Source organism: Mirounga leonina, unplaced genomic scaffold (genome assembly GCF_011800145.1).
Source record: "Mirounga leonina isolate KUSES-001 unplaced genomic scaffold, KU_Mleo_1.0 Mir_115, whole genome shotgun sequence".
Classification (NCBI taxonomy): Eukaryota; Metazoa; Chordata; class Mammalia; order Carnivora; family Phocidae; genus Mirounga; species Mirounga leonina.
Window position 1 is genome coordinate 37731570 of NW_023270268.1, and position 14564 is coordinate 37746133.

Here is a 14564-nt window from a genome sequence, read left to right on the forward strand (position 1 = left end):
CTTGAGACATAAATATACAGTAATAAAAAGTTGCTATCTTTACTATTAATTTCAGTTACAATAAATACCTGTTTTCAATTATGAGGTAGTGAAATATAGCTGCAGTTTCTTCAGGCTGGATATGTATGAGAGGTAACAAAGCTACTATCACATGACTGAGAAGGGAACCAAGATAAGCGTGATCCAGGCAACGAACAAAACAATCCCAAGCTCTATGTGAAAAAATAAATAAGTTAAAAGTCACATTGTTTTTATTATTTGTAAAGCCCCATCAGTGAGTTATCAGCTACAACAATATATACAAATAATACATACATACAAATAATAAAGGCAAACAACAATACAAATAATAAGGTTACAATGCAGCTGTAAAAACAGAATAAAGATCAGTACTCTATGCAAACAGAGTGATCTCTCTAATGTATTAAGTCAAAAAAAGCAAGGTAGGGCGCCTGGGTGGCTCAGTTGGTTAAGCGACTGCCTTCGGCTCAGGTCATGATCCTGGAGTCCCTGGATCGAGTCCCGCATCGGGCTCCCTGCTCGGCAGGGTGCCTGCTTCTCCCTCTGACACTCCCCCCTCTCATGTGCTCTCTCTCTCTCATTCTCTCTGTCTCAAATAAATAAATAAAATCTTTAAAAAAAAAAAAAAGCAAGGTAAAAAACAGTGGTTATAATATGCTACCTTTTGGGGCAAGGTTAATACAAAAATAAGTGTATTTATTTATACTTTTTATTTTTTTAAGATTTTATTTATTTATTTGACAGAGAGAGACACAGGGAGAGAGGGAACACAAGCAGGGGGAGTGGGAGAGAGAGAAGCAGGCCTCCCGCTGAGCAGGGAGCCCAATGCAGGGCTGGATCCCAGGACCTTGGGATCATGACCTGAGCCAAAGGCAGACGCTTAACGACTGAACCACCCACGTGACCCAATTTGTTTATACTTTTAAAAAGGGGAGAATTATACAAAAATTAAGAAAAATACTTATAGTGAGAAATGAAATCTAGATTCACAAATTTGAATTTCAGACAATGTTTATGTTTTATATGAATTTAAAATTAAAGACGGAAAAAGCAACCTCTAAAAATTTTAAACAAACTAGTGGCACCTGGGTGGCTCAGTCGGTTAAGCGTCTGAATTCGGCTCAGGTCATGATCTCAAGGTCCTAGGATTGAGCCCTGCTCTGTGTTCAGCGGGGAGTCTGCTTGTCACTCTTACGCCCTCCCTGCTGCTCATACTCTCTCTCTCTCAAATAAATAAATAAATCCTTTAAAAAAATTTTAAACAAACCGAAACAACTGAACCTAAATGAGTATCAAGTTGGTGACAGAAAAGAATTACTTCACATGACTTTAAAACATATTATTCTGGGGCGCCTGGGTGGCTCAGTTGTTAAGTGTCTGCCTTCAGCTCAGGTCATGATCCCAGATTCCTGGGATCGACCCCAGGTTGGGCTCCCTGCTCCGCAGGAAGCCTGCTTCTCCCCCTCCCACTCTCCCTGCTTGTGTTCCCTCTCTTGCTATGTCTCTCTCTGTCAAATAAATAAATAAAATCTTTAAAAAAACAAAAAAAACAAACAAAACATATTATTCTGACACTCCATCTCTAATAAGTACAGTCTAAGGACAAAAAGACCTCTGAAAAAAACAAAAATACATAGGTAAATAAACAAATAAATAAAACAAAAAAAGGACCTTCAAGAAGCTTAAACTGCATTCAGTAGTCTGTTAGAAGTAATACTAAAATTATATTAAATTAGGAATCCTACATGCCAAAATCTCAATGGCTTGAAAGAAGTGTGGGGAAGGGTCTTAAGGACTGAATCTGTTTGTAAGAGATTATATTTAAGGGGCCAAACAACCAAATGTGTGACATGTGCACGTTATTTTATTCTGACTCAAATCAACATTTTTGGGGAAAAAAATCTTTGAGACAATTGGGGAAATCTGAATAACGGACTGAGTTTTAGATGATATTAAGAAATTCCTATTAATTCTGCTAAGTATAATAATTCATGATGGTCGTATTTTTTTAAATGCCTTATCCATTAGATAAATCTGAGGTATTTACAACTGCAATGATTTGATACTGGGGTTTTCTCTAAAACATTCCAACTAACAATAAAATAGGTGGAGGTGGTCAGATTAAGATTAGCAATGTTGATAACTGTTGAGGTTGGAAAATAGGTATGGAGGGATTCATTATACTATTTTATTTCCCAGTATGTTAAAAGATTTCATACTAGTATGTCTTTGAAGAAGTAAACATATTCCCTTTCAATACAAATATCCTTTCCATCTTAATTATTTACAGCCTGAATCCTCAAAGAGATAAGAATTCAAGTTAATGCTACTGGGAAACGCAAAAATTCTAATGAACTTAGGCAGTCAATTACCTGCAACACAATTCAGGAAAATCATCCTTGAATCTCAGGCCAGTTCTTAGCGTGGTCATCATCTTCACCCTCACAGAACTGACATGTTTTGGTCCCATCAACTTCATCAAAGACATCAAACTGTTCAAAGCCTATAAAGTAAGTAGGGCTTTAAAATAAAGCCTATAAACAAGTCAGCAGGAGTAGATGAGCCCTAAGGAAAAGATCCCACCCACATCTCAGAGTAGTATCTATTCTCTGGCAACACAATGTCTAAATGTTGGTCAGTTTGTTTTGTCCAAATTCTTATGTAAGAATTACGAATTGGAAAAATATAAGCTGAGTTCTGGTCTGTTTTTTTCTTGTGAAGATAATTTGTTATTTTTGTCCTGGCAGTGCTCTAGAACAGTAATTTTCAAATTTATTAAGAATATAATACCTATTGTTTAATTTTCTTCATATTCATCCCAAACTATTATGTAGCACATGTATTTTTGTCCTAATGGTACTAATTTCAAGATGCTCTGAATTTAGTAAAACAAACAAATTTAGAAAAACAAAACTGATGACATACCCAGAAAATTATATACACATTTTATTGTGGAACACAGAATCGGACTTGTATCAACAGCTCCAGGTTCTAATGAAAGGATAAAGAAACTCTCTAGACAACCTTAACTATGTACCAAAACATACAAGATTTTTATGGTTTAAAACACAAACTATAGTTTTCTTAGATTGAAGGTCATTCTCTCACTCTGGATAACGATAAGAAAGATTCCATGGAGATGAAACAGAAGTTGTCTGGAGGATTAAATTTACCAGGTGACACCAAGAGAATAAGTATTGGCTGTGGAAGTAGAGTTTAATATTGTACCATGTCCTGGCTCCTTAAGGTTATTAAAAGAAGAAGAGTACAGACAGAAATAAAAGCTTCTACTCAGAGATTTTTTTCTGTAATTTTACTGACTGCAGATATGGAAAGCAATAAAAAGGGAAATTTAATCAGTATCTAAAATTCTCTCCTAATCTATGGACAGAAACTTCTAGTGGTGACCAACTGTTACAGTAGTCATAATGAAACTTCATTGTGCCAAACACATTTAAACATAAACTAACAAATACTAAAGTTACTTGGCTTTATATAACCTAACATTTTTGGTTTTCAAAAACACCATGGGCCATGACTCACAACATACCAGTGTGGACCAATGAACTCAATTATGCAACTTTTGTTGAGCCATCAGAGATGCTAGTCTCTTTTTTTCCCACTGAGCTAGATGGTATGAGGACATGAGCCTGAAGCCCTTGGGGTCATCACCTGGCACTTATGTATAGGGCCAATCCAGGGGCATTTGAGCTAAGAGATGAATTCTGAGAACACTGTGTCCAAAATAAAGTTATGCCCAAAGCTATATTATTCTTACACTTTTAGTCACAAAGCCAATAATATTATTCTTACACTTTTAGTCACAAAGCCAATAAAGTCTTCTAAGCCAGTTTGGGTTAAAACTGGCTTTATAAACAAAAACTGTAAGTGATATAATTCCTCTTTTTAGATTCCCCCAAAGCTTATAAAGGGATAGAGAGATTCAGAATATCATATGTTTGATTATTTCTTATGGTTTAAATATTTTTTAAAATAAATATTTTATTTTGAAAAAATGCACAATTAATGACAAAAATAAACAAAATTACCAAGGTACTCTAGGGAAGAGGCTACATTTGCATCCCAAACTGCATGCAAACCAGCACAGGGATTACTACAGTGGAAAACTCCAATAAAGACCAGTCCCGAAAGGACCAAGCAGAACACCAAAGTATGAAAAGAGCCAGGCTTCTTGATAAGGAGTCTGCTAACTATATATATTTATTTTGTACCTTTGAATGTTTGTAGCTACAAGCACAAGTCATGTCTCCTATAAATTCTATATGAATTCTAGAACTTTGCAACTTAATATCACTACCTACCATTTTTTTATCTTCAATGCCAACACTGGAGCTCAGTAACTGCATGTTAAAAAAGGCCAAAATGCCCAACAACTTAGGTTGCAAATAATCAGCCTAATAAAAAAAAAAACACATAAAACAGATATTATGTAAGTTTTACACAGATTGAACTTCATAAATCAACTATTTAACTAACATCATTTCTATATTACCTATGTTATTAGAATAAGCACTTGGTGGATTTTCTCTAAAAGTATATATTCTCACATCTAGTATTTTAAAAATTAGTGAAACTAGAATGGGAGAAGATATTTGCAAATGACATATCAGATAAAGGGCTAGTATCCAAAATCTATAAAGAACTTCTTAAACTCAACACCCAACAAATGATCCAATCAAGAAATGGGCAGAAGACATGAACAGACATTTTTCCAAAGAAGACATCCAAATGGCCAACAGACACATGAAAAAGTGCTCAACATCGCTCGGCATCAGGGAAATCCAAATCAAAACCTCAATGAGATATCACCTCACACCAGTCAGAATGGCTAAAATTAACAAGTCAGGAAACGACAGATGTTGGAGGGGACGCGGAGAAAGGGGAACCCTCCTACACTGTTGGTGGGAATGCAAGCTGGTGCAGCCACTCTGGAAAACAGTATGGAAGGTCCTCAAAAAGTTGAAAATAGAGCTATCATACAATCCAGCAACTGCACTACTGGGTATTTAGCCCAAAGATACAAATGTAAGGATCTGAAGAGGTACGTGCACCCCGATGTTTATAGCAGCAATGTCCACAATAGCCAAACTGTGGAAAGAGCCAAGATGTCCATCAACAGATGAATGGATAAAGATGTGGTATACATATACAATGGAATATTATGCAGCCATCAAAAGGAATGAAATCTTGCCATTTGCAATGACGTGGATAGAACTGGAGAGTGTTATGCTGAGCGATATAAGTCAATCAGAGAAAGACATGTATCATATGACCTCACTGATATGAGGAATTCTTAATCTCAGGAAACAAACTGAGGGTTGCTGGAGTGGTAGGGGGTGGGAGGGATGGGGTGGCTGGGTGATAGACATTGGGGAGGGTATGTGCTATGGTGAGCACTGTGAATTGTGCAAGACTGTTGAATCATAGATCTGTACCTCTGAGACAAATAATACATTATATGTTAGAAAAAAAAAAAGAAGATAGCAGGAGGGGAAGAATGAAGGGGGGGAAATCGGAGGGGGAGATGAACCATGAACGACGATGGACTCTGAGAAACAAACTGAGGGTTCTGGGGGGGGGATGGATTAACCTGGTGATGGGTATTAGAGAGGGCACATATTGAATGGAGCACTGGGTGTTATATGCAAACAATGAATCATGGAACACTACATCAAAAACTAATGATGTAATGTATGGTGATTAACATAATAAAAAAAAGTAAAAAAAAAATTAGTGATTTATAATCACCATGACAAAATATGATTAAACAGTACTCTACAGTGAGAAAATCATGAGCTTTTGAACCATGAAGTGTGCTAGGGGTGAGATCCTCAGGATCTGACTCACAGAAGGAGCCAGAATGAAGAGGATATTTAATCTTAAGGAGAAGAACAGAAAAAGAAAGTGACTGTCCTTATCTAGAACATTCAGAGTCAAGGTGGGGAAAAAAGTACTTAAATAAGGAAAAAATAACCTGCAGAACAATAGGTCTGACACAGGGGTCAATATCCCCTGAGGTAACAGTGGTAGAGGGGTACAGGCCATGGGCATCAACAGTTATAGATTAGGTATCACTGACCATGGCACTTTGGGTCTCCTGAAGTGAACAGGATTAATTCTTTCTTATAAGAGGGTCCTAGAGGAAAGGGTATGGGCTTTAAGTCAGCCAAACCTGGGTTTGAATCCTGATTTTGACCTACCCAGTGTGTGATGCTGGGTAAGTTACTTATCTCCTCTGAGTCTGTAAAATGAAAAGACTTATTGCACAGAGATGTTATAGAGATTAAATAAGATAACATGCATTAAACACTAAGAAAATAGTAAAGTACTGCTTTTGCTATAGGGGCCACTGAGAAGCAGCAACCATGGCTCTGCACGACTCTATGGCCAAGGGCCTCAACAAGGGCCACAAGGTGACTAAGAACATGAACAAACCAAAGTAAAGAAGCTGCTGCAGGCACCTCATCAAGCACATCAAGTTTGTGCGGACATGATATGAGAGGTGTGTGGCTTCACCCCATATAGCAGCATGCAACGGAGCTGCTCAAGGTCTCCAAGGACAAGCACACCCTCAAGTTCATCAAGAAAAGGATGGGGACACACATCCGTGCCAACAGGAAGAGAAAGGAGCTGAGCAATGTCCTGGCAGCCATGACGAAAGCAGCAGCCAAGAAAGACTGAACCCCTCTCCTCTGTATGTAATAAAGCCTTTTTTGGAACTTGGGGGAAAAAAGAATATAGTAAAGTGTTACATTTAAGCTGTTAATATTATTACAAAATGGGAATGTGAGTACTCTGCAAAGAAGAATATTCAAAATATTTATGTATGGACAAGGAAGGGGCAAGGATACTAGGGCACCTGGGTGGCTCAGTCAGTTAAGCGTCTGTCTTTGGATTGGGTCATGATCCTGGGGTCCTGGGATCAAGGCCCGCATCAGACTCCTTGCTCTGTGGGGAGCCTGCTTCTCCCTCTCTCCCTCTCTCTCTCGCTCACTCTTTCTCTCAAATAAATAAAATATTAAAAAAAATAAAATAAAGGATAAAGTAGACAAAGTAGAGAAAAAGAGCCAATAAAGACTGAGTAGACAGTAAAAAAAAAAAAAAAAAAATCAAAAAAGTGTGGTATGACAGAAGTCACAAGGGAAGGCATGGTCAGTTGTACTGAATACCACTGAAAGGTTAAATAAGATAGGAGAAGAGAAGTAGTTAGTATGTTGTGCCAAACAGGTAGTTGGGAGTGGAAGTTTTTTAACTCTAGTTAAAAAGTAGTGAAGAAAAATTAATTTGAACATTTTTACCCAGTGAAAAAATAAAATCTATAATCATTTCAAAACACATATTTTTCAATATATACCTTGCTGTGACCATATAATTTAAATCATCAACCTTTTCAAAATAAAAATCCTAATTTGAAATTTAAATAAATCTCTAGCATTTGGAAGATGCATACAATACCTGTTTCTCCAATCTCACAATTAAGCTACAAAAAGGCAAAAACAAACAAACAAAAAGCCCATAAAACATTCCTTACCATTAATTCGGGTGATGTGATCTCTCTGGGGCCCTGATATGGATCATCACTAGATGCAAATGAGGCAAGTATTGACAAACCATTGAAAACCTGTTGATAGTGCTCTCCAATACGTAGCAATAATTCATTATGCAATCCTTGGAAATCTTGCCTCAATAGACTCCCCAGTTCAATTTCTGTTTCATTCTAATCCAAAGATACATTAAAAAAATAGTAATAACAGGCTCTTGGAAGCAAGTATCTTGATTTTAACATACTATTAGTAAATCAGGAGTTTTAGATCATCTGACAAGATTTACTAATGGTATTTTTAAAAGGTATTAGAAAAGGATTTTAATCTCAGTTTCTCCCAGCAGGTCTCCCATGGGCTACAGGTAATGAAGAAAAGTGATTAGACTATTTTCAAATAAAATTTTAAAAAGGAAGTCCCAGTTTTCTTAAAATATCATCAACTCATTATTCTTAGATACATAATCCCTGGGAGAAAATATAGTATAGTGGCTTAGAGCAGTCTTTCTGGTCAAACTGTTTGAATTTAAATTCCAACTTTGTCACTTATTACTTCTGCTGTGACCTGGACAAGTTACCTAATCTGACCTCTCTCTGCCTTAGCTTTCTCAATTATAAAATGGAAAAATAACAGCATCTTTATCTCATTGGATAACTACTGAGGACTAAGTGAAATGATCCATATAAATTGTTCAGTAAAGTTCTGACATGTAGGAAAATATTACTATCATTCTACTTCTACAATATAGATTTTCTTTCTCAAAATGAATAAACATACTCAATATTCAATAATTCTCATGTGGAAAGAAATCTATTGCTACCATATTTGAAACACATGAAATAAATTAACATCAGAGAAAACAGTAGTCACATATATGTATCTGACAGTTTCTCCTGTTCCTGCATAGTCTTGTATTTTTTCAAAGATATTGTTACGGGGGTGCCTGGCAGTCCCAGTCGTTTAAGTATCCAACTCTTGATTTCGGCTCAGGTAATGATCTCAGGGTCTTGGAATCGAGCTCCGCGCCCCACATTGGACTCCACACTCAGCAGCAGGGAGTTTGCTTGTCCCTCTGCTCCGCCCCACTGCACATGCTTGCACGAACCCTCTCCCTCTCAAATAAATAAATAAAATCTTAAAAAAAAAAAAAGATTCTCTCTTCCTTGTCCCTCCCCATGTGCGTTCGCGCTCTCTAAAAAAAAATTAATTAAAAAAAAAAATCATTGCTAGTATGACACCAAAAAAGAAGTATAAGCTATAATTTTAAATTTTAAAAAACAAGCAAAATACTGGCCCAAATTGTAATCAGAGCACTAAGTAACTAAACAAAACACTAGCATTATGCTATAGTTGAGATTGCCTCTTCCTGTAAATATAATTACTTGCATATCAGTCAACTTACAGCTCCAATCAAAAAATTCATTTTTTAAAAAAGATTTTATTTATTTATTTGAGAGAGAGAGTGAGCATGAGCGGGGAGAAGGAGAAGCAGGCTTCCCACTGAGCAGTGAGCCCGATGGAAGGCTCAATCCCAGGAGCCCAAGACCTGAGCAGATATCGACTGAGCCATCAAGTGCCCCTCCAATCAAAAAATTCTAAAATGAGGGGCGCCTGGGTGACTCAGTCGTTAAGCATCTGCCTTCGGCTCAGGTCACGATCCCAAGGTCCTGGAATTGAGCCCCGCATCGGGCTCCCTGCTTGGCAGGAAGCCTGCTTCTCCCTCTCTCACTCACCCTGCCTGTGTTCCCTCTCTCGCTGTGTCTCTCTGCGAAATAAATAAAATCTTAAAAAAAAAAAAAATTCTTAAATGAGGGGTGTCTGGTTGGCTCACTTGGAAGAACATGTGACTCTTGATCTTGGGGGTGTGAGTTGAGCCCCACAATGGGTGTAGAGACTACAAAAAAAAAAAAAAGCTAAAAAAAAAAAATTCTAAAATGAAATGAGTTGAGAACCTGATCCACGAATGGATGATTATCATATGCCATTATGGTGAAATGATCAAAGAAAATAACAAATGAATAATTCTATTTAATATGCTCCTCTAGGCCCAAAATAAAGCTTATTTTGCATGATACTATTTGCACTTATATTACTCTAGAATAAGCTATAAATTACTCACTCTCCTTCCTACAATAATGTTACAACAGCTTTCCTATAATGCTAATTTAAACAAAAGAGTAAAATACACACAAACACACAATTACCTTCAGATAATGAAGGGCACGTTCTAACTCATCCTTGGAACAGGAACAGACCAAATGAGAAAAAATATATTTGAAGTTATTTATTAAAATCTCTCTACGATTGACATTTAATTGTTTTCCTAAAGTTCGAATGAGAGCAGAAGCTGCAGGGCTTGCTTTGGCAGCAAGGTCAGGTAGCAGAACTTGTAATGTCCTCTGAAAAAGAAACACTACAATTACTAAAAAGTATATTTGTCCAGGTAATAACATATTCACATAAGTTATGTGCAAAAATATTTTAAAATGCCAAACAAATCTGGAGTCCATATGTACTTAAATTCAGATTTACCATTTATTCACTCAACAGATATTTACTGAGCATCCATCTACATGATTCAGGCACTACAGGTATAGAAGCAAAAAAATGGCCAAGGTCCCTGATAGCAGAGTTCACACTGTAGCTAATGTATATGCTAGTACATAAGTAAAGAAGATAACTTTTCATGAGTATGTGTTAAAGTATACTCATGCTCTTAGACAGAATTTCCAAGTTTGATTTATTATCTGGGCTAACTTGGATTTAGACAACAAGCAAGAGTAACCATAAATACAGTATTTTAAGTTGTTTTTTTTTTAATTAAAAAGTTCATGCTTCAATATTAATAAAACCATTTTAACATACTCACCATCCCAACATGGCAAAAAAAATCTGTTTTGATTTTGGTCTATTTCCTTTAAGATCTTATTCATTAAATATATATAAAATTCCAAACATAAAATGGTTGGCCTTTCATTTATTCATTCAACATGTATCTAAAAAACACCTACTACATGTCAGTCACTATACTAGGCACGGGAGACGTAATAGTAAACTAGCCTCAGCCCTGCCCTCAGAGATGCTTATACCTTACTTGTTTAATACCTTTCAATTTAATATTGAAATGAAGCTGTTTTAAGACTGATTTAACATAAGATAGTCTACAAAATATTAAAAATTATTATATTAATGGTTTGTTCTATAACCTAAATATTAGACATTTAGTTTCTTTTCAGGGTTTTGTTTAGTTTTGCTACTTGGAAAATGTTGCAATAGACACCTGCACTTTTGGTTCCCAGAGTGAAATTACTGAATGAAAAGATAAGAGTATCTTTATGATCCTTACTATAACTATCATATTTCCTTCCAGGATTTGACCAGTTTACAAGCAATTTTAAGTTTAAAACACAGTAATATTGTAGGGAGAAATACTCAGTTCTGACAGTGTGAATCATTATTATAATTTATTAAGGATAATTATAACTTTGCCCTTGCGAAAAGGTAGTAAGATAATCTACTCCATCCATCTTTCACATCTCAACCCACTGACATTTCAAAGGCTTCCCAAACCACTCCATACTACAAACTCTGTAATCTGAATTCACAGGAGATCATATATATCAATAGTTTTGTACTATATTACTCTAACTCCTTAGGGATAAAAATGATATAAGACTGTGCATTACCAATGGAACCCATCATAGCACTAAAGACATAAGGGCTCAGTCAACTGAATTAGTTAGCATTAATCAATTAGTATTAACTTTTCAGGATAACTAACCATATAAAGCAATAACTCAAATTAACATGAACTTAAATTTTATAACAAATAAAGTCAAAAGAAAACATGTAAATTTGAAAATCCAGGATCTATATGCTCCTCAATGTACTTGCCAGATTTTCCTTAAACAAGACTAGAATGGAATAAACACAAAATTGAAAACCTCAATTAAGTCAACTACACCTTGCAACTTACAGTAAGGAAACGATTAAGATCAGGAAAGTCAAAAACATTGGCAATTTCAGACAAGGTATTTAAAGCCATTTCTCTCTGGTGAGCCACATCTTGTTTCCTCATCTCAGCATTCTGGCATGGAGTACTAGGAAGTGCTGTCATCTGACTGGAATGGAGGGATTCTACTAAAAACTAGAGCAAAACAATTTGTTAATTTTCATACAAGGAAGGAAATTTAACAAATACTCTCTAAGCTAACATAAAGAACATTATCAGTGCTCTAAACACATTACCTGAATTAGTTCATTCAATTTTTGTTTAACAACCTTAATGAGGTAGATTATGTCATAATCTCCCTTTTACAAATGGAGAAACCATGTTAAGAAATTTAAATTTACACCACTAACAGGGCAAAGCCAGTATTTTAACATATCCTAACTTTTCAACCATGAATTGAATCAACCTTTTTAAAAACAAAGACCCTTATCCACAATATTAAAAAAGTTTATCATCACTAAAAGGCTAAAAAAGCATTTCTTTTTTTTTTTTTTTAAGATTTTATTTATTTATTTGACAGAAAGAGACACAGCGAGAGAGGGAACACAAGCAGGGGGAGTGAGAGAGGGAGAAGCAGGCTCCCCGCAGAGCAGGGAGCCCGATGCGGGACTCAATCCCAGGACCCTGGGATCATGACCTGAGCCGAAGGCAGTCGCCCAACCAACTGAGTCACCCAGGCGCCCTAAAAAAGCATTTCTTAATAGATCAACAACAGAGCATAATACGTCAATATATTATCATAAGATGATTTTTCCCCTCCCATTTATAATATATATCTCCAGACCAAGATCATAAAATGTAAAACTGGTAAGATCTAGGTTCTCTTATTAAATAAACTGAATACATCATTTAAAAAATATATCCTTTAAGGGCGCCTGGGTGGCTCAGTGGGTTAAGTGTCTGCCTTCAGCTCAGGTCATGATTCTCAGGGTCCTGGGATCGAGCACCACATCAGTCTCCTTGCTCAGAGGGGAATCTGCTTCTCCCTGTGTCCCTCCCCCACTCATGTGTGTGCGTGCTCTCTCTCTCTCAAATAAATAAATAAAATTAAAATATATATATATATCCTTTAAAGCAAGACAAATAAAATATATATATATATATGGCTTTTTTTTTTAAACTCTTGCAAAGTACTACTATTTCCTATAGTCAAGGCCAATTCTGACTCTCACCTGACAGATGGGTTTCTTATACTGGCTGAAAAAGTTTTGCAGTTTAACACTCTTAGCTGCAACCAGAGCTCTGATTTCTGTATATGCTGCTCCAGAGACAGATGCTGACTTCGATAATAAGCAATGCAATAAATGCAAAAGTGCAAAAGGTACCAAATCTCCTTTTGCTGCCCTAAAATTAAAAAAAGTTATCATCAATGTCTCAAATATAAATGGAAATTCATAAAAAAATACATGTTGATAACACATTTCTTTCTATATCTGTCCCACCACCATTTCTAACACAAAGCAAACAAAAAAGGAAGTATACAAATGCTGCCAAATATACCTTCCAATATCCCCTGTTGTAAGAATCAAGGTATCCTTCAACTCATTATTTCTTGAGATTTGAGCATGTGTATATGCTTCCTTCATTCTTAAGACAAAAAGCTAGAATAATAAAATTAACTAGTTAAAGAATTTTTTAGAGCCAGGTTAATGAAGATACAAATGTTTAAAAATAAAAACTATCAACCTCTTTTATAAATCCATCTTCAGAGTCCAAGGATTCCAATATATGCTTGATATTTCCACTAAAAGCCACTCTAACATCCTTGTCTGGATCTTCCATTAAATTTAATAAAGTTCCAAGAACTGTTTTCACATCTGTTTCATCTTCTCTAAAATCAAGGTGCTTACAAAGGTGATATAGATTATCTATGAAAGCTAAAGGGTAAGAGCATATAATACCTAATTTAACACATCAAATATCAAAGTTTTACAGTAAAAAATCAATAAACAATTTACAAAGATTTCTAACTTGCTTTATGTCAATATTTAAATTAGAGCACACAGATTTGTGGAAGATTAAATTGAATACTTACAAATTTAAATTTACTTTATACTTAATAAAAGTTATAAATAATCTGAATCTAAAATAAATTCTAGATTTTTTTAAGTTATAAAATGACTAGTCACTTAGATTTTGTAGATCATATTTTACCAAGACAGACTTAAAAGCACATTTCACTAATCCGGGGTGCCTGGGTGGCTCAGTCAGTTAAGCATCTGACTCTTGATTTGACTCAGGTCATGACCTCAGGGTTGTGAGATCGAGCCCCACATTGGGCTCCATGCTGGTGTAGAGCCTGACTGAGATTCTCCCACCCTCTTAAAAAAAAGAAAAAAAGCACATTTCACTAATCCAAAAAACTGTGAACGGTTTTAAGGGCAATCTTAGCCTTACTGTTAATCTTACAAGATTCAGGGAGCCCTAGAAACTACCTATTACATATTACCTTGAAAACTTGAGAACAAGTTGCAATTTACTACCCAAACAAATGGATCTTACAAGTATTTATGTAAATCTCATGCTCTCAACATACTCATATATTACCATTGGAAAAGTGGCTAAGAAGATACAGCCTATATATAGTCCTCAACTGGGCAAAGTATCTAATTATTTGAAGTTCTGAAGGTCCAAGATAGTGGCAGGGGACACATTAAGAAGGTCCCTGGTATCACTAAAGAGGATACAGAATATTGAACCTCATGATACTGAACTAAACACCAGGTATCCCCAAGTAAGCTATCATATAGAATGAGCATTTAAAAATCCAAAAATTACTTCCCTTGTTAGTTCTGTGATACAGTCTAATACCAGATATCCCATTTATAAGTAATCATTACATGACCATTGAATCAAGCATGTCTAATTCTTTAAGGCTTCAAGCCTATTCTATCACTGATTTTTAAAAAAAGAGGTTAAAAAGGTTTTAAAGTAGGGTGCCTGGGTGGCTCAGTTGGTTAAATGTCTGC

General features: G+C 35.8%; 1 protein-coding gene and 1 pseudogene across 3 annotated transcripts in view; one reads left to right on the top strand and one right to left on the bottom strand.

Annotated features, from left to right (window-relative positions):
• The window catches only part of ATR (ATR serine/threonine kinase), a 91974-nt gene that overhangs the window by 65332 nt on the left and 12078 nt on the right, over window positions 1-14564 (bottom strand). For 2 of the 3 annotated variants that reach the window (XM_034996252.1, XM_034996243.1), the window contains exons 11-19: window positions 13282-13472; window positions 13096-13196; window positions 12768-12939; window positions 11560-11730; window positions 9788-9982; window positions 7574-7759; window positions 4344-4436; window positions 2394-2524; window positions 69-212 (exon numbers count right to left, since the gene is read on the bottom strand). In XM_034996252.1, coding sequence (XP_034852143.1) covers window positions 69-212; window positions 2394-2524; window positions 4344-4436; window positions 7574-7759; window positions 9788-9982; window positions 11560-11730; window positions 12768-12939; window positions 13096-13196; window positions 13282-13472 — 1384 coding nt within the window. The remainder of the gene's footprint in view (window positions 1-68; window positions 213-2393; window positions 2525-4343; window positions 4437-7573; window positions 7760-9787; window positions 9983-11559; window positions 11731-12767; window positions 12940-13095; window positions 13197-13281; window positions 13473-14564) is intronic. The other variant, XM_034996259.1, reaches the window with a different exon arrangement.
• LOC118004708 lies at window positions 6408-6723 on the top strand (annotated as a pseudogene).